Consider the following 27551-nt stretch of genomic DNA (forward strand, 5'->3'; position numbering starts at 1 on the left):
CATTGAATTAATTGGTGGAATTACTTGTGATGATTTTTGTTGTAATAGTGCAAAACTGAGATCAAGAGGGTAAACATCATAACTGTAGAGATCATGACAGAAAAATAACTTCTCACATTTGATTTCTCTTTGTGTTTTGTTTTCTGAAATGCCCTTTTTCCCTTTTGTGAAGGCCACTGAGGAGTGTTGTGTTATCTGTGTGCGTGTGTCAGCCTGGCAGTGTAAATTTGATGGTGGCTACAATACATCTCCCTTCCTTCCTTCCTTCCTCCCTTCTCTCCGGGAGTGTTACCATAGCATTTTCCTCCCAGGGACTCTCTCGCAGATTTGCAGATGGGGTTCTCACTATGAACTCTGTGCTGCTCAGTCGGATACACTCTGTACCGTAGAAGGAAAATGGGAAAGAAACGGTGACTTAGCAACACGGATAAAGCTTTCCTGGTATTTCCAAGAAGCGAAAACCTTATTTGAAACAAAGGCTTGTTTTGATGAAATTGAGGATGGGATTTTTCTATGAAGAGAAATAAGTCCTGTTTCTCCCCGTTACCTCAGTCTGTTTTCTCTTGTCCAAGGAGACTGATTTGAAGTAGTGACTGCCTGATCCTGGGGCTTACATTTCTTTTTTCCCCCCCCTTCCTCTCTAGCTGTGGACATGGCTTGAAGAGTTGCAGAAAGAACTGCTTGATGATGTCTATGCTGAGTCTGTGGAGGCTGTCCAAGACCTCATTAAACGTTTTGGTCAACAACAACAGACCACTCTGCAGGTTACAGTCAATGTCATAAAAGAAGGTGAAGATCTTATACAGCAACTAAGGTAAAACAAATTTTTATTTAAATCTCTTCTGGTGTGCGTCTGATATTCTGTGAAGCTCTTTCTGTTTTGAGGGTAGAGATGGTGACTACAAGATATGACCTATAAATAAACCTTGTAAATATTAGGACTACAGTGATGTTTCATGCTGTACTGATGGTCTCTAACCCTCTGTTTACAGGAAGCTCAGCTTGTAAACATTACTTCCACAAGGAGGAGATTTTGTTTACCTAAGCTACCTTTGTGGTAGGAGCAGTCTATGTAGTCTGACATGCCGGGCTCCACAGCATTCTGAGTTCTGAGCAGCAACCTTTTCATAAAGAACCACTTGAAGTTGTTTTGCTGACTGATAAGTAACTTCATTGTAGTGAAGACCATTACTTTGCAGTCCATTTCATTCAGTAACATCTAAATAAATTTGGACTCCAGCTGTACTTATACAAGTTCCCTTTGCTGCAGGAACTGATATTATCATATCTGCATTTGCAGGTTTTATACTAAAGTAAAAGATTAAGTAATTTTTTAAAATTACTATTATTATCTAATTTTGATTTATTTTTTTTAATTGCCAAGAAGGTTCAGTAAAGTAAATAGTTACCATGTGCCACTTCCTTTTCACAAAATAAAGGGGTTGTCTCTGGTTTAAAATGTTATTCTTCCTGTAAACAGAATGTCTTTAAACATTGAATTAGTCAAAAAATGAAAATAATCTAATTTCCTAATGCTTTTTCAAGTACTAAAACACAATCTTGACTTTATTTAGCGAAGATGTACAGACTTAGCTTTCATGTAATATGATTTGCACTGACCTTGTCTGAAACAGTCTTACATTTTGTGGTCATGTATAGCATCCAAATTGCATGTTGTTTTTTTTCAATAATACTCTCTCTTTTTCTTTTTTCCCTTCTTCCCCCTCCCTGTTTTGAAAAGGGATTCTGCCATTTCTAGTAACAAAACTCCCCATAACAGCTCGATCAACCACATAGAGACAGTGCTGCAGCAGCTGGATGAGGCCCAATCGCAGATGGAGGAGCTTTTTCAAGAACGCAAGATCAAGCTTGAGCTGTTTCTGCAGCTCCGCATATTTGAAAGAGATGCAATAGATGTGAGTGTCTGATCTTGGAGTTGCACTGCTCTTACTTCTCCTTTTGTGTAGGAATGTTTATGCTGGGATGGTTGTATAGTTGCATTGGCATGTGGCTCAGATGACTGAATCACTTAGTTCTACTGAACTAAGGTTATTGTCTTGTACATGGAAGAGTCAGAGTGCAGAGCTGAGGTTTTTTTATATTAACTCCAGCTCTGATTGGCTCCCGGTGCCCCTTTAAGCAAGTGTCTTGGAAAACCATAATGTGCTAGTTGCTTCATCTGGTAAGTTTAGTTTGAATATCAAGCTACCTTGATATAACTTGCAAGACGGTTTACTACAAACCCTCTAAACTGTTGCTTTCTAGTAGCGTCCGTCTTTTCCAATTCAGTAGTCTTTTTTCAGTTAACAACTAGAAGTGGTATTTGGATTTCTGTTTTGATCCTTGGGGGTGTTGCATGGGCTGGTTTTTTGGTTTTGGGTTTTTTTTTTTAAATGAGATGCTTTTCCATCTCTGAAAATAATGCAGAAGCAGTTGTAGCGCCACACTCCCACAAATCTTCAAGAAGTTTTGAGGCTATCCCGGTCTTGGAGGAGGAATTACAGCTTATCAGCTGGGAAGTTTCTGTTTGTGTGCAGGGACATGCGTACAAACAAACATGAAACTCCACATGGAGCTCACGTTAATAGAATTGCACTATAAAGCTTCAGCTAATTTGATCATATGACTTCTGTAAAACAACTAGCACTGTACACGGTGCCTGAAACTGAGGAGGTGCCTCAGAAGGTTCAGGGTTATCCATTGGTAAATGATGCTGTTTGTGTATATAAACGGCTTGTCTTGAGACTCTGGGCCAGGAGTTACAGTAATAACTTCTTTGTAATAACCATTTGCTTGTATAGAATAAAAACTGCAACTGTTGGTTAGGTGAATGGTGGCAAAGAGGCAGTCAGCAAAAGTGATAGCTTTTTTTTTTTTTTTTCCTCCTTAAAAACAGAATTAGATTTCACTGCTGAAGTCTCATTTAGCTAAGCATATTGTTAGGAGCAGTGCAGGAATAGGCAGACGCAGTTCCTTGATCTGTGCCCACAGAGGAAGTGAGAGCGTGCTTTCTGTAGTAATAACAATTCTGGTGTAAAGGAAGACTAAAAAGGTTCTCTATTTTGCAGTTCACACTGAGGAGGTGAAACTAGTCTGCAGAGAGTTTGCTGCTTTGATTATGTGAGAGTAGCCTTCTTGAATATGCAAGGCAAGACTGGGCAAAATTGTGATTGTTATAGTTAGTTGGTTTACTGGTATATGTGAATGAACATAGAAAGTATCCCCTTTTATGGAACTGTCAGCAATTTTGCCATGTCTGCAGAAGTGATCTGCAGTGCTCAATGGGGTGTATCTGATGTTCTCAGAACACTTTTGTTGAGGAAATGGCAACTTTGGGGGGCGTTGGAAGAATTAGGTTAAAGTTTTGAGTGAAGTTCATGATTAAGGTGATCTCTCTATGCTGTAGGTTACCTAAACCAGTCTTCTGCAATAGCAGGAGGCTGGTTTGCAGGAGCCCTGCTTTGCCGATATGTTCTAGTCCTTCAGTACAGGATAGCATCTGTATAGATAGTACTTCTCTGCATGTTGTTTGGTAATGGTCATAGGATTTTGGAGTTGAAAGCTGCATATCTGGACTTGACAGGTCTTATTTTTTCTGAAGCTGACACTTGGCATGCTTTACATTTGGCACACAAAACATAAAGGAAAGTACCAATTACCTTGTTGAAAGAGTTGGTGTATTTTGTTTGTATGGTTTGGAAACAAAAATCATGCTTATTTAAGATTGCCAAGGAGCTCTCCAGGAAACAAACTGACTCTGGCTGCAGAGAGTCCTCAGCAAAATGTTGAGTGCTTTGCTGTCTCTGTACTGTGTCCTCTTCTCTGCTTCCTCAGCAAAGCATGCTTCTCTTTTCCCTCTCCCTGAAGGCAGAAATCTGTCCAGAAACTTCCAGGAAGAAAATGCAAGGACTAGTTCCAGGTCAGTTTTTTGAAAGCAGAAGCTCAGCTGAAGTAACATGATAGTGAGGAGGAGCCAAATGCCAACTAGGAACTTGGAGACGTTGTTTTGACTTCCTCCTTTGTCCTGGATTTTGTGTGACTGGCCCAGTCAATTAAGACTTGGCTGTAGGGGCAGTTCATTCAGGAGAGCATCCTGTGAGGACAGTTTTTCTGGAAGGCGAGTGGTGTTTTTAAAAGGTTGTCTTACTGCTTGCAAAATAACACAGGCTAAAATGGGACAAAGGGTTCCCCTGGCACTGCAGGATCATATTGTGCAGCTGTGCTTCTGGGGACAGTGGTGAGATTTGCTGGCAGGGTTAGTCCTCTTGTTCTTGTCCTTACTATTCCCTTATTATTCACTGAAAAAAATATTCTGTTTCTTTTAGTTGCTGTCTTTTTATCCTACAAGTTTTCAGGCTCTCCTGCTCTTCTGAAATTACTGTAACCGCAGCAGTGTCTCTGTTTTGCCCCTTGTTCTTGGCATATGAACTTGACCTTCTCTATTCTCAGTAGGCTTTGAAGTGCCATTGATCATGAGCTAATGTGTGAAGGACTTTTGTGAATGCCTGTGTTAACTAAAGGTGAGAGGAGCAAAATGTACATGAAGAGTCCCTTGCTAGAGTGTTTAGTTGCATAAGGAAGATGTGTGTGGATCTAACCAGTGGGTAGGTGACACTGATGGCAACGTTATGCAGCCTGAAATGCGTGTGTCTCATCTGCGTCTGTGCATTTTTTGCTCGTCTGTAACTTAAATGCCTCAAGCCCTATGTCAGGACTCCACACAAAGCATACCACACACTTCTCAACTCACAGCTTTATCTCTACTCTATTTTTGGCCCGCACTTACAAGATGCCTGTTAAGTCATACAGCTGAAAAAGCAAGGATGCAAAGTGCTGGATCACAGAGATCTAGCTCTTCTCCCTTTCCCATTTTACATTTTCCTTTCTCCCCAGCACATAGTATTTTCCAGGTTCTGATTAGCACTTGGTACAAGGAATGGTAGCTACATCCTTCTGAGAAGAGACTCATGGTTCTTTATTTCTTTCCCACTCAGTGTGAAAGAGTCAGCATCCCTTCTGTGTTATACACTGCCTTATGTCCTGTCAGTGTTACCTTTACATTTTTTAATAACTATCAGTGTCAGACAGCTCAGACTCTGCACTAGGAACTTCTATGCTATGGTAAGTAGTTACCCTGTGTTTGATCTGGATTGTCCATTTGCTGAGAGTGGTGTTAATTTGTGATTCAGTGGCTTTAGATGTTTATTAGTTGTTCATCTTTGTTCTGTTTGTTTAGTGCTAGTTGTCTTGACAAAACTTAAAAGACAAAATGGGAGCCCGTTTGCTCTAGAAGTGTTGTTTGTAAAGCAGAACTTCAGGGGAAGCTCTGAAGAATGTAGGCAAAGAGTGCTTAATGCATGTTATTTTTGTTTTAACTCTGCCCTTGATGCGTTTGAGATGTGCACAGGGTGTGCAATGTCTGAAACAGGTCATTTTGAGCCACACAGGTACTGCTGAAAAAGTGTAAGGATTACTGCCCTTGCTAGTAACCCTGGTTGTGATGTGCACTGACTTATTTTTGAATGAATGGGGGACCATGCTGGCATTATTTATTTAGTTGAATTGTGGGCTTTCTGGTCTTTTGAAGGGGATAGGTAGTGTCTTGCCCTTGTACAATGTTTCAGAGTGCTTTAAACAATGTGTGGACCATGATCTTAACCTCAAGGATGCATGAAATACTATGGGTAGAAGTTAGAATTCTTACTGTTGTTCATTGTTGTTCCTTGGAGGCAGTATCACTGACACCTCTTAGCTGAGGTGACACATGGTGTGGACTTCTTCAGACTACCTGTTGTTCATATCAGGTACAGTGAATCGCAAGATAGTCTGGGAGGAGCTAGTGACTATAATCTACTTAAACCATTCCATTATGATAAAAATATGGACATTTAGCTCCCATTGTGAGCTAATGGTGTTAATTACTTTATTTACACCCAATTTGATGGTAAGAGAGGTAAGATTTTGGCATCTGTTCTGAAGGCAGATAGACTGGCTTTGTTTTTATAACAGTGTCACAAATGTACCTCGTTAAACCTTAATCTACTTTTTAATGGTGTTTAGAAAGACAGTGAAAGATGCTGTTTTGATGGTGGGGTTTCACAACCTTCTTTAATGCTCAGGTTTTCCAGTTTGACCAAGTCTAACTGCAGTTACTTCTTGTGGATAGCTTATGGATGTTGTTAGCTGAACTGGATGAAAAATCTGATAAATCTGATTTGTGAGAACTGCCATAGTACAGTGGGTGGTTTGAAGAAACAAATGTTAGATGACCTTCACTGCTTTTGGCAGGGAATGAACACTAAGTTTTGAAGACAAGCTGGAAAGAGAAGGTCTGAGGTGTTTGAGAGAGAAAAGGGATTAGCTGGAAGTAAGTGGTTTCTCAGACTGGACTGTCAGGAAGACTTGAAGTTTCTGAAGAATTTCAGGTCAGTTAAAAGGAGATGAAGAGTAGAGAGGTGATGAGACATGTTGAGCATGGACCAAGTAAAAGGGAGGTAAAGGGAAGTTATGATTTTGTGGGAGGAGAAGCCTGTGTGTGTGTGTGTGTGTGTGTGTGTGTGTGTGTGTTCAGAGAGGAAACCACTCATAATGCAGAAGTAGATTATGTGTGTAATGTTTAAAGCACATGAAAGTGTGGTAAAAGAAGATTTAAGCAGTGCCTGGAGGCCATGTCCTGTATCTCTTCTTGCATCGCTTGACCATTAGCTTTTCTGTTTTCATTGTTACCTCTGAAACATGGTCTCTGCCTGTTTTCATTTGGGTAGAACTATTATAGCTGATCAGATTTAGGGATTGCAAATAGTTATCCTAATTGTTTGCTATCTCCCATCATGGCATGATGCAAAACTTGAATGCTTAGTGAATCAAGTAGAATTTTTGCAGAACACCTTTAAAACAGGAAGTAAACTCATTAATGCTACAATTGTAAAAACAATTGCTTTATTTTTCTGTTCTTTGTGACGCAATGTGAGCAGAATGGAAACAAATCCTTCAAGAAAGATTATAGATAACTACAGAAACGTTACAGAGATTATTTTATTTTGCTTTCTCCTGAATTCTGTTTTTTTTTTGTTTCTGCAAGGCTTGTTTTCCTGTTATTTGTCTTGTAGTTGGATGTCTTGGTAACTTCACAGCTCTAATTAACCGCTTGGAAAGCGTAGCAGTGTATTCCTTTTGCTGAGAACAAATGACTTTGGTTAAATATTTATGCAGGCAGTTACTTTGTTGCTAATGCCTGCTTAGTCAGGTCCTCTTTTCCCTGTGTCTTGCTACATAAATAGATGTTTTCCTGTCATTTAGCAACATTCACATCAGTTTGTCCTACTCCTGGAATAGTAAGAGCTCTGGTGCTAAGCCATACTTGGTTCTTCATCTGTAATTTTGCTTTCCCTATGAAGTACAGTAGTTTGTGGCAAAACTTTGCTAAAAAAAAAAAAAAAAAATACAGGCTTGAGGGATAAGTGTGTCAGACAGGCTTGTTGGGAATGAGTAGCTGATGCCATAAGAACTAAACCCACTTTGATCAATGAGGATTGTAAGCATTATCCATTAGACTTCAAAACAGTTTTGTATCCTAATTAAAAGGAGTATTTTACATTTCAGCCAGGTTCTAGAATGTTATGTGAGAAATGTGTTTTTGTGGGCAGACAGGAGGAATTACTCTTGTGGTACACATGTTAAAAAACTTCCTTAGCTACCCTTTTCCTGGACATCTTATGGCTCAAATAAAATCCAGAACTGAAGTGTAAACTGAAGTGCAGCTGAATAATTTCAGCAAGTAAATTTAACTATGATGTTACAGCAATACTGTAATAAAGTAGTACTTTTTGGTTTTGCTCCATTCACTAAGTACCCTGCCTTTTGTGACAAGTAGGACTTCTTAGATGTGTGGTCAAAGTTGAAGGTGCTCACAGAGGGGTAGAGCTGGTTTTTTGTGTGTGTGAAGGAGCTTGAGATGGGTGTACTTGAAAGCTAAGCTGTGTGAGTTATTACTTGGTGCACTCTGTGGAACTGAAAAGAAGTTTTAGATCAACATTTTCCTTTAAAAGTGAAGTTAAAAACATTTTCATTTCACCTGTTTGACAAGTGATGGGTCAGTGAAGGATTACCTTAACCAAACCAAGTGTGCCCAGAGTGTTTCAAGCACTGGTTGAAGGAGAGCTGTTGCAGTTCTCAAAGAGATTCTTCTTTAAAACCCATGCTGAAAAAACCCACATCTACACCATGTTGAACCTGATCAGTAAAGTCAGCTGACAATGAGCACCTTGAGTTCCTGACCTCCATCGTCAGTGCAACATTCGAAATAAACATCATCTAGTAAGTAAGTGAACATTATTTTCTTCCTTTTTCCCCCAGATAATTTCAGACCTCGAGTCTTGGAATGATGAGCTCTCTCAGCAGATGAATGACTTCGACACTGAAGATCTTACAATAGCAGAACAGAGGCTCCAGCATCATGCAGACAAAGCCTTGACTATGAATAACTTGACCTTTGATGTCATCCACCAAGGGCAAGATCTGCTGCAGTATGTCAATGAAGTGCAGGCATCTGGTAAGATGGCTCCTTTGTGCTGTTCCAGGCAGTGGCTTTATAAGAATTATCCAGTTGTCTCTGCACGGGATGTGTTGAAATGACAGAGAGGCTGGTTAATGGTAAACTGGAGATGTGTGGACTTCTCTTTTTTCATTTATACTCAAATCATTTGATAGCATTCATGAGAATATGCTGACATTATGGCAGGTAATTTTTATTTTAAAGTGGGCAACACCTGAAAATGTTTAGGTTTTTAAGAGGGAGATTCCATTCAGGAAGTCAGTAAAACTTGAGTAAATAGCAGGAAGTTAATTTTATAGTTAATTGGAGCAATGTACTCAAGCCAAAATTTTCAACTTTCCAAGCAATAATTCTTCCTTTTTTGTTTCTTATGTCTTTCCACCTGATGTTTTTAACCATATGCAGTCACATAGGGTAAATCTCAGGCTGCTTTAAAACAACAACACCACCACAAACATTTTTTAAGAAACTATGCTCATTTAAGCAAATGCTCCAAGGATTAAGTTGCACATTGAGAAGAAACTGGAAGGGCAAATGTAAACCAGTTGAAACCAGTTGTTTGTCTTTGGGAGACTTGTAAGTAATTTGTAAACAACTGTCTGATTGCAGGTGTTGAGTTGCTTTGTGACAGAGACGTAGACATGGCGACTCGTGTCCAGGACCTGCTGGAGTTCCTCCATGAGAAGCAGCAGGAGCTGGATGTGGCCGCGGAGCAGCACCGCAAGCACTTGGAGCAGTGCGTGCAGCTGCGGCACCTGCAGGCTGAAGTGAAGCAGGTACGCAGGGGCCTTGGCCCCTAGAGCTGTTCCACACCTCTCAGAGAGCAGAGGTGGGAAATTACCTTCTGCTGTACAAAGTCTTGCATTTGGAGGGACTTTAAATTGAGCACATAAGAAACTTCATCCTCTGTTAACATGAAGTGTGTTTTTTAATTTGCATTAACAGTCTGTATTTCTGCATGGATGCAAGTAGTAAACCCACACTTCTATCATCTCTATGGTGATCAATAAAAATGTTCAGTGATAGTCCCTGTATGCTGGCCTAATGCTTGTTAGTATATTGTTTGAGACATCTACAAATAGTGATAACGTAATACCAGCATAGTTTGCATTCCGGGAGAAGAAAAATAAGTTTTTGCATTTCTTGGCAATAAAGTGGCAAGTTTTGAGGTCGTAAACCTTTGGGTGAATTTGAGGTGCTGTGAGCAAAACCACTGAAGTAGGTACAAGTTTAAAAAACAAACAAAACACTAGAGGGGTTAGAGTTATTGATCTTGCTCACACTTGTCAGCATCACAGAAGTCTACTACGGTCTGTTGTATGTCCCATAATGGTTCCAAATGCAACATGTCGTCTTTTTTTGTTTGTCATAAAGTCTTACAGAAAGTCATCTCCCCCATGAGACTGTGAATGAGAACTCCTGAACTGCAAAGTAATATGAGTGGTCCCCTTAGCACAGGAAAGGTGAATAGAAGTTTCCCATGCCTTTGTGGTGTATCAGTGGGTTAGAATGGGTTATTAAGAAAAATAAATTAATTCCTATGACACTGAAATAATATTCAGATACGAGACAGAATATAGCACCATAGAATAAAAACACGCTATTAAATAGTTATTTATATTGCATTCTCCCACAATAAAGTAAATACCTTGCTCCACTAGCTTTATATGAAGTTAAATGTGACAGGAAAGACGCACGTGTTTAAAACCTATGTTTGCAGAACAAACATTCTGGTTTTTGGCAGATATAAGCGGATGATGAACATCACAAAATGTAGAGGGATATCTGTGTTGCACTTAGTATATGGTTTGTAAGTCATTCTGTAAGATCTTTAACTTCTTTGAACCACTGCTAGGCCTAACTGAAACTGAAGCTCAAGTTTAGGTTTTTAAGAAAGCGCTGAAAAAAAAATGAGTTTGTCTTATAATAAAGATGCAGGTAGTATCCTCTCCTAACCAGCTGCCTTTTCTTAGTAGACTGGAATTTAGGAGAAAAAATGGAATCTGTTTTATATTGCTTGAGCACATCTTTATGAAGTGGGATTTTATGTCGAGTTAAATGCCGTAATAGGCATGAATTTTCAAACATAGACAAACACGTAGCTGACAGAATGTTTGTGTAATACAAACTCCTTTTCCAGATTTTCATTGTACAGACTAACCTGCAATACTTCCCCAGCCTAAAAATTGAATGGAACTAAACCTGAAAGTTATATCGTCTCCAGGCTTTCTTTTGATCTCTTTTGGAATGCTTTGGGGCCAGTAAATCTTAGTTTTGTGATTTCAGTTCCCTTTTCAGAATACCACATCTCATGTTTAAGTATCAGGAAGCATGATCTTCTCCTGTTTCCTCTGTACCAAGAAAAACTTAATAGCTTGGCAGGTCACAGCAGGTGCTTTATCTGAGAGTAAAATGACATGGTAAACCTTATCTTCAATCTGTTTTGCTTGTATTTTGTTGCCTAAAACAATGAACATATGTTTTTCCAGTTCAATTACTGTGATTCTGTGATTTTCTGCCACATTTATTGTTGATGAACTGGGTATAAGCACACTTATTACGTAGATGGGATACTGTCTCTATTAGCAAGGATTTTAACAAGATTTCAATTTGAATTTTCCTGCCAAACTGACATTACTGTTGTTGTATTTTCACATATATATATATATATATATATATTAAAAATATATAGCTTGTTGTCATATGAAAAGGTTAGACTGGAACACTGCAGGAATTTTTCTATAAGGTTCATCTCTCAGATTACTGTAATGGAGACCAGCAAACTTGTCTCCTGGTTTAGTTTTTTAGTCAAATAGTTGCAAGGAGTCTCTTCAGTACTAGGTAGCAAAACTTGGAGGTTAATGAATTCTTATCAAATAAGCATAGAAAGTAAATAAAAGCATCTAGTATTGCATCTCCCTTTACTACTGTACCAGTTCTATTTTGTGACATTGAAGTTCTGTAGATCAAGCCTCAGGACTAGGAGGAAGCAGAAAGGCCAGAAGACAAACAGAGGTTTAAAGAAAACCTGCAAAGAATTCGCATGTCAACTTGCTGTGTAATTGGTGCAGAAATGGCAAAACCACATAGAAGATTATGATATAGGGAAACCTCAGAAGGTAGGGGGAAGAGGATGCTCGCTGAAGTAACGTGGGGAGAAACAATATGAAAAGGAAAATGTGACCATTTTATACAGGGCAGGGGCATGTGAGTAGGTAGAGGCAGAGAGATAGTTGAGATAGTATCCATTTCATCAAGAACTCCACTTGCCTGTTTGCCAGACAAACTTTTTCTTTATCACCTAAAATATGTTTCTGGATTACTTATTGCTGCGATCACTCCCATGTGCACACTTTATAGAAAGAATGCTTTGATCTGCCTAACATGCAGCATCTCCCTGGGTCAAAATCTCTGCCAAGCTTGCAAACCAATCCAGTTGGTTTTACTATACTCATTAAGTCTTTTCAGTGTAATCCTGTCTGCTGCTCTGATCATTGTATATGTTCTTTGATATATACCTGTGTATTCATATGTGTACAACAGTGTGCCCATACTTGTACCAAGTAAAAGCTTGTACCATCAAGAGTGTTCTCACATGCAGACCTTTTAGCTTGGTGCAAACACAGGGCTTGAGCTCCGATTCTCCCAAAATACTGCTCAGGAAGAGTGTCCTGGCACTCTGTGTAGTAACATATGGATATGGAAACATAGCTAGGACAGCAGGCTGAAGCAAGTGTGTCTCATGATTGTGTTTAGTTGGAGTCAAAAAGCTGTCCAGAAACTGATTTTAAATCCAGCATTTATCTATAGAACTACCTATTTGACCCTTTCAGGTGTCCCATACTCTTTCCTTTCCACAGTGTTGCTGATGGTTTTCTAGCCTGCTGAAGGCTTCGAGATAAAACATGGTGTGTGTGGTCCACCCAGACAGTGAGGTCATGGGAACATGCCAACAAACACTGGAGGGCAGCAGCCTTGGAAGAGGAACAGGCTCCCTGTTTACTGGTGCTTATATTTTCTCCCCCTGAGTCAGAGCAGAGAGAAGGGAAAGTGCTGCTGGCAACTTCTCTTCTATGAGTTCCCACCAGCTTCTGCACCCTGATTTGCAACAAGCAGGAGGGCAAATCAGTGCGCTTGAAACAGCAAGTTCTGTGCTGTCTCTGCTGTGTATGATGGGATGCCATGTCAAGAGGAGCTTTGAACTGGTGCTGCTTAAGCATTCTCTGTCAGTTCTCTGGAGAAGACTTAAATGTGTTTCAACCCTAAAAAGGTGTGTTTTGTTGCACTATACCTGAAGAATTGTTTTGTAATGTGGAAAGGGAGCTTAGAACTGCTTTTGTAAGACAAAGTAGAAATAAAAAAGGGATTAAAAATAATCTACTTCCCGTGTTCTTACAGACAAATTATTTCTTAAAGAATAGTTTCTGTCTGCAGTCTGTTGGACTCATCTGGTTCCTTCAAAGTTGCCCTCTTTCTTGCTCCTGATGCTTACCTGGGCTTGCTCCCTTGAGTTTTAACAAACCCAGGATGTCTTAACAACTTAGAAACTCCCAACTCCTTTCATGGCCTCTTTCACATGCCCCCATGCTATGACCTGGAAGTGTCTCCTTGCAGCAGGAGAGGTTGTTGTAAGGCCAGAGCCTTACCTGTCCCTGCAAGGCCCCACCTGACCCAGTGCTTTCTCCCCAGAGAAGCGGAATGTGCACCCAGTTACATATGTGGGAGGTGCTGTCATGCCGTATGTCTGCACTGCAGACTTACTCTTTCCTACAGGCTTGCTGGATTTATAGAGAAAAATACAAATACATGCTATCAAGCAAAAACCACAACAACAAACAAACCAAACAAAAAAACCCTTATCTGTTTGTTGTGCAGGCAGAAGTGGGAAAACTGCATTACTAATACAATGGTATTGCAGCCTGGATAAGTGGAAGACAGGATGAGATTGTGATGCAGGTTTGAGGAAATGGATGTTGTGTCAAGATGGCTATACCGGAGTTGCTTCAAGCTGCTAAAGACATATTAGAGTGTACTTTGGATGTAGACCATATGTGCTTTTTGTTTTAAAGGATTTGTGTTTTAATAGGTCCTTTTCCTGGTTTCTTCCTGTGTCTTCAGTCTATGGCTGCAGTCATGTCATCCTAATTCACTTAGTAATAACCCAGCACAGTAGCGTTAATGGTAGTGTACAGGTAGATCACCAGATGAAAGTGTTTAGTGCTAAGAGCTAACTAGTTAGTATATTTCTTACCAGTGGTTAAAGGTCTAAAATCACTTAGAAAAATGTTAAAGAAGGTATGCTGAAGCTGGTTATTTTCAAATCAACTGAACCCAAAGGAACTCATCCTAGAATACTTAGAAAACTGCCTGAAATAATGTCAGAGACATTGGTGCTTATCTTTTCCAAACTTCTGGACATTGGATAAGATTCTGGAGGCCTGGAACTCAAAAAGTGGGAAAGGATTAGATAAGGGAAGATTATAGGTCAGCTAGTTTAACATAATTCCCAGGAAAAATATGGAAACAGGTAGATTATTAAACCTGAACAGTGATGAGGAGAGGAGAAAAGGCTAACATAGATTAATTAAGCCTAACTTCCCTAGCTTTCCTGACCAAGGTAACAGGCCTTCTGGGTGGGATCTTCTGTCTATTAATGCTTTTAAAATAGTTCAGTTCAGTCATATGAGACTACATTACCATGAGTGATAAACTTGCTGGAAAACCATACTCAGTAATAAAAGTTAAGAGACTCACTGGACTGGAAAACAGATTCCAACATTTTAAAAAGAAGCTTTAGAAATCCATGTCAGGATACTAGTTCATGTTGTCCATCAGAAAATCTATGTTAGAGATTATGCTTTTAAATTTGAAGATAAAGGCAAAAGAAGCTGGAAAAGGGATTTGAGTTCATCAGAAGACATTGGATTACAGCTCAGAATTATCTTGATTTATGGGAGAATTCTGGTGCAAGGAGGATATGAATTTTATTAGTAACAAATACAGAGCATGATCTACTGGTAGGAATAATCAGCTGAACAAATACAGCACAAGGGTAATTACTGGATGGGTGGCAGTTCCACAGAAAAGTTGTACAGATGACAGTGAGTAACCTGAATTATGTCCAGCTTTACTCAGTATATGAAAGATTTTGACTGAAGTCATCGTTATCAACTGGAAAGAGCTCGTAAAAGAGCAGTGAGAAAAATAAGGTTACAAACTTCACATAGGAGAGATTGAAGAGACTCTGGTTAACGAGAGAAGAGGAATCTAGAGGAGGGAATCAGGTAATGTTCATGATAGAGGAGAGAGAAAAACAAAGCTGAAGCTAAGAGGGAGAAAATGTTTTCTTTTATTTTGTTATTTCCCCCCGTGTTGTTCACAGGAGAAATGAAATGAACTGAAATTAAAGTGAGAGAGATTTGAGTGTTAGACATTAGAAAGAAGACTTATGTTGATAAAAACCTCTGGTGAAAGTGCAGGATTGGAGTCTTGAGGAACTAACAAGGTACAGATCTTTTAGGAGAGGCCTTAAGGCTGCGTGTTCCTGCTGTTGGTCAGGAATGCACTAGGTGGCCTCCTGAGGCTTCTCCCTGCCCAGGGATTCTTCTGGTTTCAGTGGACGTGTTAAAGACAACACATTCTGAAAACCGAAAATCTTCAAGCAGCCAGAACACACTCAACGGTCACATTTTTCTCAACGTTAATATTCACAATTATTTGCTTTTTAGTAATCTGCATGTCCTCAGTTTACATTACTGATGCTGCCTCTTAGGCAAATATTGCGTGTAACTTGTTCCAGTTTTCCAAGTGACAGAAATGCTATTCAGAAATACAACCTTTTTCAGTGTATAAACTGAAACCACAAGCATGTAGTAGTTGACTGAAAGATGTGGGTGGTCAGCTAAGCAAAATTAAAGTGAATATCATTCACCCTGTTTATTGAACATATAGTTCACCATAAATATATAATTAATAAATTATTTAGTAATCAATTCCACCCTAAAAGTTTTTGTCCCTAGCAATGATGGTTTCCTTGCTGGTTGGTGGTGGAATTGCATATTTCACGTTTTTCTCTTTTGTTACAGGTTTTGGGCTGGATCAGAAATGGAGAGTCAATGTTAAATGCTGGGCTTATCACTGCCAGCTCTTTGCAGGAGGCAGAACAGTTACAGAGGGAACATGAGCAGTTTCAACACGCAATAGAGGTAAAAGTGCCATTTGAGTGACTGTAGACAAGAAGTCCTGTATTACACTTCGTGAATCTGTAAATAGTACCGTTTGGTTCATGCTACAATATTTTGAGTTTAGGAGAAGCTGTTGAAATCATCTTGTGGCAAAGAGATGAAATCACTTACTTGGAAGGTGGGGTTTTTGTTCTTGTTCATTTTGCAGCTGCAATTCCAGGTGAACATGTCTTCTGAGAACCTTTTTGGATCTCTGTAAAGTGATAGCTGTTCACGGTAATTTTACTGAAAATGGTGTTTCCCTTTGTTAGAAAACAACTGTATAATGCTAATTGTTAAAGTTAGGAGTAAATGGAACAGCAGACATCAGTTTTGTTTATTCTGGTGTGGTCCTTTAATGCTTCCAGTAGGTTTCACTGTAATTTGTGTGTTGTGGTGTGTCCATCCTCCTGCCATGACTTGGAACTAAACTTATCGGATTTGTCATCTCTCTGCAAAAAATAGGCAGAGATCTTAAGATTGACTGAAATGCAGTATTATTAATTTATATGCATTTATTGAGGGACTTGCCGTGATACTGATTGTATATAGAATATGTTTTTTAAGAACTTTTGTTGAAAGATCAATTGGTATTATGATTACTTGAGAAAACTATTTTCAGATGTACTTTGTCTTGCAGCAAGTCTTTCACACTCATTTGCTGTTTGGTGGAGTTGTATACTTCCCCTCTGATTTTTTCTTTCTGTTTTCAGTTTTCACTATACGTACCCTCATTTTGAGAGTTTTGGTAGATCTTAAATATAAAAATCACGAGACATCTAGGTGTTGGTCAATTTAAGAATAAATTACTAGGAAACTCGACTTCTGTATTTTCTGGGTTGTTCTGCCCTCGGATATAATAATAATTCTAGTTTGGGGTTCCAGATTTTAGGCAAGTATATGTTTACACAGAGAACTACAGTTAAAAATTTGCATATAATGAATGAAGAGCTCTCTTGTATTGGCCTGCACACCTGTGCCTTCATTTGCTCGCTACTGGTGTGCAAAAGACTTCAGTAGAGCTGTGAGGAGAGTAATAGTAATAAAGCCAAAATAAGATACATCCTTTCCATCTTCTTTTTCCTCACCATAAAGGGAAAGAAAATCAGCCTGAAATTGCTAATTATAAGAGTGTACTGCAACACAGATATGCTAGCAAATGATGCTAAACAGTTGCTATTACTTACAAACTGCTAGTCGTTGATTTGATGATAAATCTCTACAGGATTTATTTCCTTTGTATTTGCATAGTGAAGTCATGCAGTGACTAATATTAGACAGTTATTTTTAGTTGATGGGTGTTTGTGCATGTGTATAGAAGTGTCATTAACAGAGTGGAAATGTGAGCCTTTGAAATTTTAAACTAAAGGAACTGAAGTGCTCCACTGAACTCCTGAATTTTCATCCATTGCCAGAAAACTCATCAAAGTGCCCTGCAAGTTCAGCAGAAGGCAGAGGCAATGCTGCAGGCTAATCACTATGACATGGATATGATTCGGGAGTGTGCAGAGAAGGTTGCTTCCCATTGGCAGCAACTGATGCTGAAGATGGAGGATCGTCTCAAGCTTGTGAATGCTTCTGTTGCCTTCTATAAAACTTCTGAACAGGTACAGAAATACTACGTGATCCATGTCTGCCTCGGTTAATTCTCCAGTGTGGCATAAAACAGTATTACCTAAGAAATGGCTGACTATGTTTGATTATATCTACTAATTTGATAACAACTGCAGTTATACAAAAAATGCAAGAAGTAAATCCTCTTACCAGATTTAGTTCAAATGCAAGGAAGAAATTTTTTACTATGAGGGTGGTGAGATGCTGGAACATGTAGCCCAGAGAAATGGTTGATACCTCATCCCTGGAAGTACTCTAAGTCAGGTTGGACAAGGCTTTGATCTAGTGAAGGATGGTCTTGGCCATGCATGGAAGGGGTCTTGGACTATAGATGATCTTTAAAGGTCCCTTCCAACCCACACCGTTTTATGATAGATCAATAGTAGACAAATTGTACTAACTACTAAGAGACTACAGTCTAATTGGTCTGGCTACACTTGATTCAGTTAGCAAACTTCAAAGAAGGTACATTACCAACGTGCAGTGGTTGTTGGTGAGGCCTGAAATCGTCATCTGCCACTTCTATCACTCTCCCCTTTAATATTCCTCAGATTGTTATTTTTAATTGAAAAAAAGTCATTTAAAACATTTTTGAGATGAAACACATTGTACAACTGCTTAGTTGGATTTTTGCTTGTTCCAAAAAGTTTTACTTAAGCAAGTTACACAGAGGTTTTAATGGAAATACTTCAGATGTATAATTCTGGTTTTTGTGTGGTAGTCAGAGAAAAATCAGCTTCATCCGCCTTGTCCATGGAACAGTTGGGGGAAGGTTAGCAAGGTTGCTTCCTCTGCAGTCATAGCTTAAGTCCATCCTGAACTATGCAGTCACAGAGGCAGAAGAAAAAAAAACAGCAACTTTAGGGATAGCCTTCTAGAGCAATTCCATGTAAGTAAGCCAATGGTTGCAAACCTGTACCCAGTTTGTTGCCTTCTTTTATGTCCCAGTCAAAACATGTCACAAGCTAAGGTGTATGTAAGGGGTAGATTGGTTTTCTCTGGTTTTTGGCTTGAGTTTTGAATTTTTTAATTTTACTGAATTTTATTTAAATTGTACTCTTTTTTTTCCTGATAGGTATGCAGTGTGCTAGAAAGCCTCGAGCAAGAATATAAGCGAGAAGAAGACTGGTGTGGAGGAGCAGACAAACTGGGTCCCAATTCTGAAACCGATCATGTTACTCCCATGATAAGCAAACACCTGGAACAGAAAGAGGCGTTTCTAAAAGTAAGGTTTGCTCTTTTATTGTGGTTGTCTGTGTCTTGGCAAGCTTGCAGTCAAATACTTACTCCTAACGGTGCTGAAATGTATGTGGAAAGCAACAGTGCCCATTCAGATGTTACAGGTATGTCCCAATCTGCAAAGATGTGGGAAGTGGCACGTTAACTGCTTCTGCCAGTGATGAGGAGAATACAGCCAAGTGCATGAAATTGTAGCTAGTTATGTAAATATATTTCCTGTTGAACTTCAATAGATGTCAAGTCTCCCACTGTGACTGAAGAGGAACTGGGAATCACTGCTTTGAGCAACTGTTGGTCTAAAGAATACTTAATGGCTGCTGATTTGGAAGAGGTGTGACAGTCACATAGTAGTTATACTTGGACTACAGCAGAGTATGGGAGGAGCAAATTGCTAGACCAGCACCTGGGAGTAGTTGGGTTTGTGTCTGCAGATAAATGAAAGGTTTTTGTTCCAACTAATGCCCTACTGAAGAAAGTTATTTATCATACTGAATTAATATGTAACAGATGCTTGCAAGGCAGTGTAGCTAACTCTGTAACCAAAGGCTTTTTACAGCATCACCTTGAAACACTACTAAGAGTATAATAATTATTATAGGCCTTTTTGTTCTCAGTGCGCAGATGAGAACATTGAAAAACATATTAGCATAGCTCTAACTATACTGTCAAATAGATTGTTCTGCAGCTGGCACGTGAGTTACCAATCTCTGTTTAACTATATGAGAAACGACTCAGTGTCTTTGTTACTGGATTGAACCATGCTACTGTTATCTAACCTTTCGAAGTGGCATTTCATGTTCTGCTTGTTAAAAATAAGGCAACCAGCCCATATGTAGTACTTGGTGTACACTAAGATGAAAAGGCAGCTGAGTTGAGTGTTGGCAATACAATGGTGAGAACTGAAAGCTCTCAAGGCCGTGCCTTAATATTTTAAGGTAATGTCTTAATATTTTAGCGCTTCTTTCACTACTGTGGAGTGTTTACTTTTTATTTAAAGTACCGGTGGATGTTTTGGAATAACCAGGTGAGTACATAAGCATGTGCACTCTGTTTATGCATTAAATGACTTCAAGTGGCACATGGCGCATACACAAAACAAACTTCTCTGTGAGCTCTGAGTCATGCTGAAAGCTCTAGAGCAGGTAATTGCTTTTCAGGATCTTCACATAAGAAGGATTAGCATTTTGGTTTGTCTTTGTAGGGGTTGCAGGATTTTTGTTTGTTTTTTTTGTTTTTACTTGTAGAAGGATTGAACAAGCAATACTTTCAAAAGTTGGAGGGGGTGGGAAATGCACAAAAAGGTGTGAGGGAGGTCTTTTGTCTCTTTCTGGGTATATATTTGTGCATCGTCAAATAAAGTAATACCATTGACTTTCTAGGCTTGCACGCTGGCTCGGAGAAATGCAGATGTCTTCCTGAAATACCTGCACAGGAACAGCGTAAACATGCCAGGGATGGTGACGCACATCAAAGCACCTGAACAGCAAGTCAAAAGTAAGGGGTTTCTTGTTCTTTTTTTTTTTCTCCGAAGAATGTGATCATCATGTGCTGTGGGGTGTGTGATGATGAGGGAGTGAAGCCTGCCCAAGTGGAAAGGGTTCTGTCAGGCTTAACAGGAAATAATTAAAATTGCTTGCACACTTTGAAGAAGCTGCCAGTCATCAAATTCTCTTATACCCAAATGAAGTTGCTTTGAATTTATTTATCTCCTGCTTGCACTTAATCTTCTTGCAATTTGGGACTCAAATGTGCTGCTTTTGTTGAGAAAGTGAGATAGTAAACTTCCACATGATAATGTCTGGTCTGAAGCCAAATGGCAGCTGATCACTGTAAGCTTACTCAGTGTGTTAGTGTGGTGCCTTCTGCAAGTTCCTTGGGCGTGCCAGCGTGATACAATATCATGCCCTTGGGCTCTTCCTATAGTTGCATCAGTATTAAGGAACTTCATGAAGTACAGGATAACTGACATCTTGTCTAAGATGTGTAGATAGGTAGTAGCTGAGGGGAGGCAGGAAAGAACTATTACATGGGGCTTGGCTTTTGCTGGGGTTAGTTCAGTGTAGTGCAGCTTTAAGGTGTAACCTGTACTGTGGGAAGTAGGGCAGAGAGAGGAATATGCAGGGCTTTCATGGACAAAAGTACAGAAATTAATAGGGTATTTATAATGGATGGTGGGGGGGTAGCCAGGACAGCGATCAGAGAAATTCAGAAATAAATATTGCATTTTACTAATTTATTTGCCAGTCATATTATTCTCAATGTGTTTTGAAGCAGAACACTCAGGCCAAGCTATAGACTCAAAACCAGAGAAGTCTAATTGTCTAATTAATTGCTATTTGCAGCTACCCAAAGGGGCATTATGCAGAGGATGGAGCCAAACTCGTAGGAACACAGCAATAGGACCAGAGGAAAAAGTTGCAGCAGCAAGGAAAATTCTGAATGGATATAAGGAGAAAGTGTTACAGCGAGAGTGAAAAAGCACTGAGTAGAGCAGGTAGTCCAGAGAGGCAGTAGAATCTCTGCCCTTCAGAATTTTTAAAACTCAGTTGAACAAGGCCCTGAAGAACTTGGAAGATTGGAACAGATGGTCTTCAGTGGTCAACTCCACACTAAATTACGTGATGACCCTGTTAGAAAAGGACGCGCTCACTGCTTGGTTTACTATAATACAGGGGGAAAAGATAGCTTGTGTTAAACTAACCCACATATCAGACAGGACTCAAATTGAAAATCTCCCTGTGTTGAATTTTTTGTATTGGAAAGATAATGTGGTATTTGACATGCTTTTCACTCTAAGAAAATAATTGGATTGTGTCAGTTGAAACTTTGAGCATGTAGAGCTAAGGCAAATGATTTTTTTTTAATTCTGTGCCCTAGGCATCAACGTTTATAGAACTGTACAAGACAAAAATCTCAACACAAATTCTAGCAGTATCAATAACTGAAGAAGTGTTACTGTCATTCATTACTCAGTTCTCCTCGTAGTAGTAGACAAAGAAAACAAAGCAGAGGCAAGTAGGAAGTTGTAGCTACCACACAAAAATGTTAGGGCTCTTAGACAAACTTCTTAAAAATTCATTTTTGAAATCTGTGTAGAAACAGTCATTCTGAGAAAAGTAAATGTGTTCAGATGAGGAAAGAGTAGTAAAGTTTCTGCTAATGTGTTTAAGAATAATTTTATGTCAGAACCGTAGTGTTATGCATGTTCTGTGTGCATTTAAAATCTTGGGTGAATGATACATGCTTAAAAAGCAAAAAAAAAAAAAAAAAAAAAAAAAAAAGAAGCTATACACTCTAGCACTTTTTCCCCCATGAGCCATGTAATATACACTTCTGAGAATTAAACATTTGTCAGGACTCTTTCCTTTTAGGTCTCGATAGTGTGGTGGTAGCTGGCCAAATGATATTAAAAGTTCACTCTGATCTTCCTGTTCAAATATGCACATAAGGAAAAAAACAAAACTCTTTTCATTTTTCTCTTCTAAACAGATAGAGAAAAGAAAAGAGTGTTTATTTCATTTTGGTGAAATAGAGGCTACGCATGTTCTGCTGGACCATTATGTGCGCATATGCAGGGGTATTCTTGAAAGAGCAACTGTAATCAGGATATAGTATATAAATGAACACTTTAAAAACTTGAGTGACCCTTGAGTTTCTGCAGAAGTGCTGAATGTTTTTTGGACACCTCATTCAGTATCATATTTTGTCCTTATTCCCAGCTACAGATTACGATACCTAGAAAAGCAATGTCTTAATGTAGGTAAAGTTTAGCTAAGCACATGCTTCATGGGAAACAGGAATCACAATGGTACTGAATTTTGAGAGGTGTCTTTCTGTCCCTGCACACCAGTGTAAATAATTTCCATTAACCTACAGTTAAGAGTATCAAAATACTGTATCAGACACCATGCCAAAGCTGAATTTTAGGAAGGAGTTGTGGCCTGAAGCTGTACTATGTCAGGTGGATTCAGTGGGTGACAGTTGCTGTAAGCTCAGAAATGAAGCATCTTTGTCTTTACTTCTGCTGCCGATTTAATGTGTGGCTTTGTTACCTCTGCTGTGTACGGTACAAGCTGCAACTGAACATAGTGCAGGAACTTGTCTAGTGGTGCTTATATTTTAAGATAGGTAGAGAGTGCAGAATGCAAAGAGAAGGAGGAAAGCTCTGTGAGCCTGGTAAATAAACTGGAAATTTAGGAAACAATCCTAAAAAATGTTGGAATCAAAGAAAATTAAAACAGTGGGGACTGTAGTTCAGAAGGCTTGAGATAGACCTGCTCATCCAAATCTAGTATTAAACATAGATGTTTTGTAGCTTGCTTTGAGTATTTTATAGAATATTTTTCTTTTCCTTGTTAGTCCAAGAAATTAATGGTAGTAGCACAAACAGTGCCCAGCCAAGTATCTCTCACCGTCTTGCCATCTGTATCATGTCCTGGAAGAACAAATGCTGTTCCAATTAGCTAAATTCACCTTACTTGCTCTTTGTCAGAGCTACTTCACTCACGTCATTATCAAGATGTCTTTTTATAGGGTGTGTCCGGTTGGGTGTATGCATTATATAATGATAATTGTGTACCCTTGCCCCCTAAAATCTAGTATATATTCTGAGCAAGCGTTTTGGAGATGGCATAAGGCAGAAATAAAACTGAGAAAGCAGACGAGGCTCATAGCAGATCAGCTCATGGCTTGGCTAAGGGACAGATCAGCTGAGGTGGGAAGAAAACCTTGGCCACAGTGACCAGATTCCAACCAAGTGCAAGTCCTCGGTGATCTCAATGCTCTGTGGCAAGTGGGAATATGGTGCTTCCAAGGAGGAGGATATTGGCAGAGATGTAGACAGGTTTCATAATCCTCAGGGAGGCTATGACAAGTGGTTGTAATTGGTCCCAGATCACTGACAGAGACTGAGATGCTTTTCCTCTCAGGCTCCCTTTTTTGAGCTTCTCTGTCAAACTGTTTCTTGGAGTCGTTAGTTGTTAGTTTTTGGGATGTAAGGCATGGTGGACCTGCACAGTGCAGCAGGGGAATGCAGAGGCCTTAAGAGTCATAGCACTTGATAACCTCTGCCCATAATTATGGAAAATAGCCAGCTGTGGGTATAAGGTGAAAAGCAAGTAAAGCATCATTGTGAAGAATGAGGCCTTTTTGTGGTTTCTTCAGCATCTGTTAGACCTCCCATTGGGTTCTGTGTACTCTGACAAAGTGACCTGGCAAAGACATTGTATGTCCCATTCCCAGGTATTTCAGGTTACCATCTGGGTTTGCAGTAGCTACAAAGTCTGGTAGTAGTGCTGCTCTGGAGGAAGCAGTGGGTGAAGTGAGCTTCACAAGAAACTGCTAGTATTTCTTTGTTTGAGGAAAAACAATGTTAAATAAACAGAGTTCAGATAAAATCTTTTGCGTATTATGACCATATTGTCTTTGCCATCCAGGAAGAATTTATAAGCCAGACATGTGGAATTGCAGGTTAACAGTGGAATTTGTATGCAACTTCTCAATGGTAGACAGTTTCTGATACTCAGGAATGGAATAGCAAGTTGTGGAGTTAATTATTTGATTATCTGGAAATTTTCTGAAGGCTCAATGAACACTCATTTGAACAAGTCAGCTTACTCAATTATACTACTGTTGGTTTTGATTTTTTTTTTAAGGGGAATTACAAGCTTAATAATTGTGTATTTTTTAATTACTTGGGTTGCTATACATTTAATGTCTGTTTATGTCACATTTTTTCCTATAGTGACCTAAGGTTATATATTTGCTCATGTGTATTAAATTATTAAAATATTTTATAAGAGACCAGAATTTTCAGAAAATGGTTTTTTATTGTGATTAATATGAGATGTCAAGCATGTAGTGATTACTTGTGCATGCTTGTTCTTTCTGAGGAAACCCTGTCAAGAACTATCGTTATCAGACTACATTTTCAATTCGAAGTAGTGGCAGTTCCTGTATGAAAAATATTTGAGAGAAAAAAGGTGCATCTCTAGTTTTTAATTGCATCTCTGGTTTCTTTAATAAAGATTTCTGAAAATTATGATGAAAGAGGAACACTGTGTTTCATTAATATAAGGGAAAAGAGCAAAACAGAGTAACAGAAAGAGAAAGCGTATTGTAAATTCTACAATATAAAGTACTTTATTCTGCTGCTTTTAATATGGTATTCCAAAATGGTTTGTCATAAACAGTGTTCAAACTATTTTCATTTCTTCAGATATCTTGAATGAACTCTTCCAGAGGGAGAACCGTGTGCTGCATTATTGGACCATGCGTAAAAGACGTCTTGATCAATGCCAACAGTATGTGGTGTTTGAAAGAAGTGCCAAACAGGTGAGGGTTTTATATAAAAATTCTCTTTAATGTGATCAAGGTTGGAAATACACTGACTTGTCCCACAGTAACAAATTTGCTATTGACTTAAATATTTCAAATGGCTGAAAGATCAATGATTAAAATAAAAAGTAAGGTTATTTGCTTTTCCTTTAATACAAAATAACTAAATCTGTTGAGACAATATGACTTTACTGCTGTACCTTAAAGGTAGTGTTTTGCTTCTGCCAGCTCGATCTGGTACTGGCGTATCTCATTTCTGCAAGCTTGTGTATGACAAATTGTTCTGCTTGTTAACTTTTGTACGCACACCCAGTTTGACCAGAGAAGTAACAGGCAGCAACATTTTTCTCAGATGTTGGGGGAAAAATACATCTAATTAATTTGATTGGCATTTCTAGAAAACTGACAAGTTGGATAATTCATGAAACAATAATAATTGAATGACTTTGGTTTTGCAAATCTGCATGTGCTTGGTTTTGTGATTTTCTTGCATGGTAGATCTACTTGTATTTTGTTGAATTTATCAGTCTGGAAAGAACTACTAAGTAACTACCACACACACAAAAATTCCCCTTCAGTAATCAAAACACAAGCCATAAAAATAAGGGGGTTCCAAGGCAGAATTAGTAACTGGAATGATCTGCAATGGTTTTTACTTTTTTTTTTTTTTAACTGGATATAGGACAAAGAAAGGAAGCTGCCTCTTCCTGTTCTTCAGAAAAGGACACAATGCCCATAGTGTGACATATAGTTAGATCTACTGTAAAGGACTCAAAAAACTAATTTTTTTATTTCTTTCTGACAGCCAATGTAGACAGCGGCTTAAATACTAGTGGTCTGTTTTGATCTCTTGAAAGATTTCTAAAGTCTGTCTTTCATGCTTTCATAAATAAAGTAATGCAAGATAAATCTTGGAGTAAAGTTAAAGATTAATACCTCTTCAAAACAACACCACCACCTCTTCCCTGCCCCCCACCCAACTTTTGAATAACCTTAACTCCAACCTCTGCCAAGCACATGACCTACTTGCTTTTGTATAGGGATTACTGACTAACAGTCAAACACTGGAGATAATGTTCTGTCAGCATTTTCATTGTAAATCCTATTTTTCAGCAGTCGTGAGATCAGTCATCGCAATGTAAACCAAACCATATATGGACTGCACACTGATTAGCAAAAAAATGGAAGTGTTGCTGTTTTCATTTAGATTTTTGTTTGGAAGTTGGAAGAATACACTTTTTGTGCTTTCAGAACTTGATACCCTGCAATGGGAGCAGGTACCATAGTAGTTTGTGAGGACAATGATACTCTGTCGTTCCAGAGTTAAGGGCTCACCTGATCACTAAATCGATTTCTCCAGTTCTTTTACGGTGATATGTGTCTCCAGCATACAATCCTGATTCTCACATGAAATGAGAGCTGGTCTAAACTGTAGGACTTAACATTAAGATGAATTTTCTGTCATATTGTGGTTCTAGAGAGCTGCCAGCAAATTATCAAAGGGCAAAATTTGGGGAGGGGAAGTTTTATTGTTTATCATTCATTCCAGCATTATGTAATAAACTCACCAGAAAAACCCATGGAGGTTAAAAAGTATCAAAATGAATGTTGTTTGTAATATCAGCAATAGCCATGCATTTGTCCTTATCAGTCTTGACTTGCAAAGATTGACATTAGAATGACACGGGATATTGTACAGGTGGTTGGTTGAAGTGTCCCTTGCACTAGTATGTAGTGCACTAGTATGTAAATAGGTAAATGGCATCCTACTGTTTATGTTCAGTGTTGAATTTTTCTGTTCACTTTAGTATTTATACCAAGAGGCAAAAGCATCCTAAGTGGAAGGAAGAGAATCAAAGTTATTCAGTAACAGCCTTGATGAGCTTAAATCATTAGTGGAATTATAATACAGATGATGCCTTTTTCCGATTCAGTATAAAGTTATGTTCTTGAAAAACATATATCTACTGTTTTTCTGTTCTTGGTAATGTGGATAGATGAAAGTGTAAACTGAAAGTACGAGAGATATAAGAAAGAATGAGGACCCATTAGCAATCTACTACTTTTTCTCCTGAGGTATTAAATTTTTTGTCTAGTTCTGCATGTATTTACTGAAGAAGATACAAATGCATTTAGCAACAAGACAGTGCTAAGCAGGGTGTATTAAACTCTGTGAACATCTGATACTGGCTTTGTTAGAACCAAAAACTTTCTAAGTGCCTCTGCATACTGCTGTAGTAGTAGCCCGTATTCAGAGCTGCAAAACGACTTGATAATGTCAGTCTTCAGTAATGTTTTTTCATTTTTACTCTTATGCAGCAGTTTGAGATTTTTTTTTCCTCTCACTAGCCAGAGAGTAGGATTCCTTGCTGCCACTGAGTAATGCTTCAAAGGGCAGCAAATATTAATGTGGTTAAAACATAGATAATAACATGGGTCAGCATTGTTCTCAATAGTGAGACAGTAAGGTGTCAGTGTGTGGAAAGGAAACAATTTTAGTTTGCAGTTCTTAGTTCTGGTCTTTTTCTACTTACACATGCGTTAATTGGTTTAGCTGATACATCTCACCATTCCTCCTCTGCTGC

The 27551-nt window shown here is 38.8% G+C and overlaps 1 protein-coding gene across 1 annotated transcript in view; it reads left to right on the forward strand.

Annotated features, from left to right (window-relative positions):
- TRIO (trio Rho guanine nucleotide exchange factor) overlaps positions 1-27551 on the forward strand; it is a 252964-nt gene that overhangs the window by 128855 nt on the left and 96558 nt on the right. The window contains 9 exon segments of the mRNA XM_065831948.2: positions 645-814; positions 1742-1916; positions 8356-8551; positions 9164-9330; positions 15640-15759; positions 17193-17384; positions 18467-18616; positions 20010-20124; positions 24848-24963. Of these exon segments, the coding sequence (XP_065688020.1) occupies positions 645-814; positions 1742-1916; positions 8356-8551; positions 9164-9330; positions 15640-15759; positions 17193-17384; positions 18467-18616; positions 20010-20124; positions 24848-24963 (1401 nt within the window).

The sequence above is a fragment of the Patagioenas fasciata genome, chromosome 2 (genome assembly GCF_037038585.1).
Source record: "Patagioenas fasciata isolate bPatFas1 chromosome 2, bPatFas1.hap1, whole genome shotgun sequence".
Lineage (NCBI taxonomy): Eukaryota > Metazoa > Chordata > Aves > Columbiformes > Columbidae > Patagioenas > Patagioenas fasciata.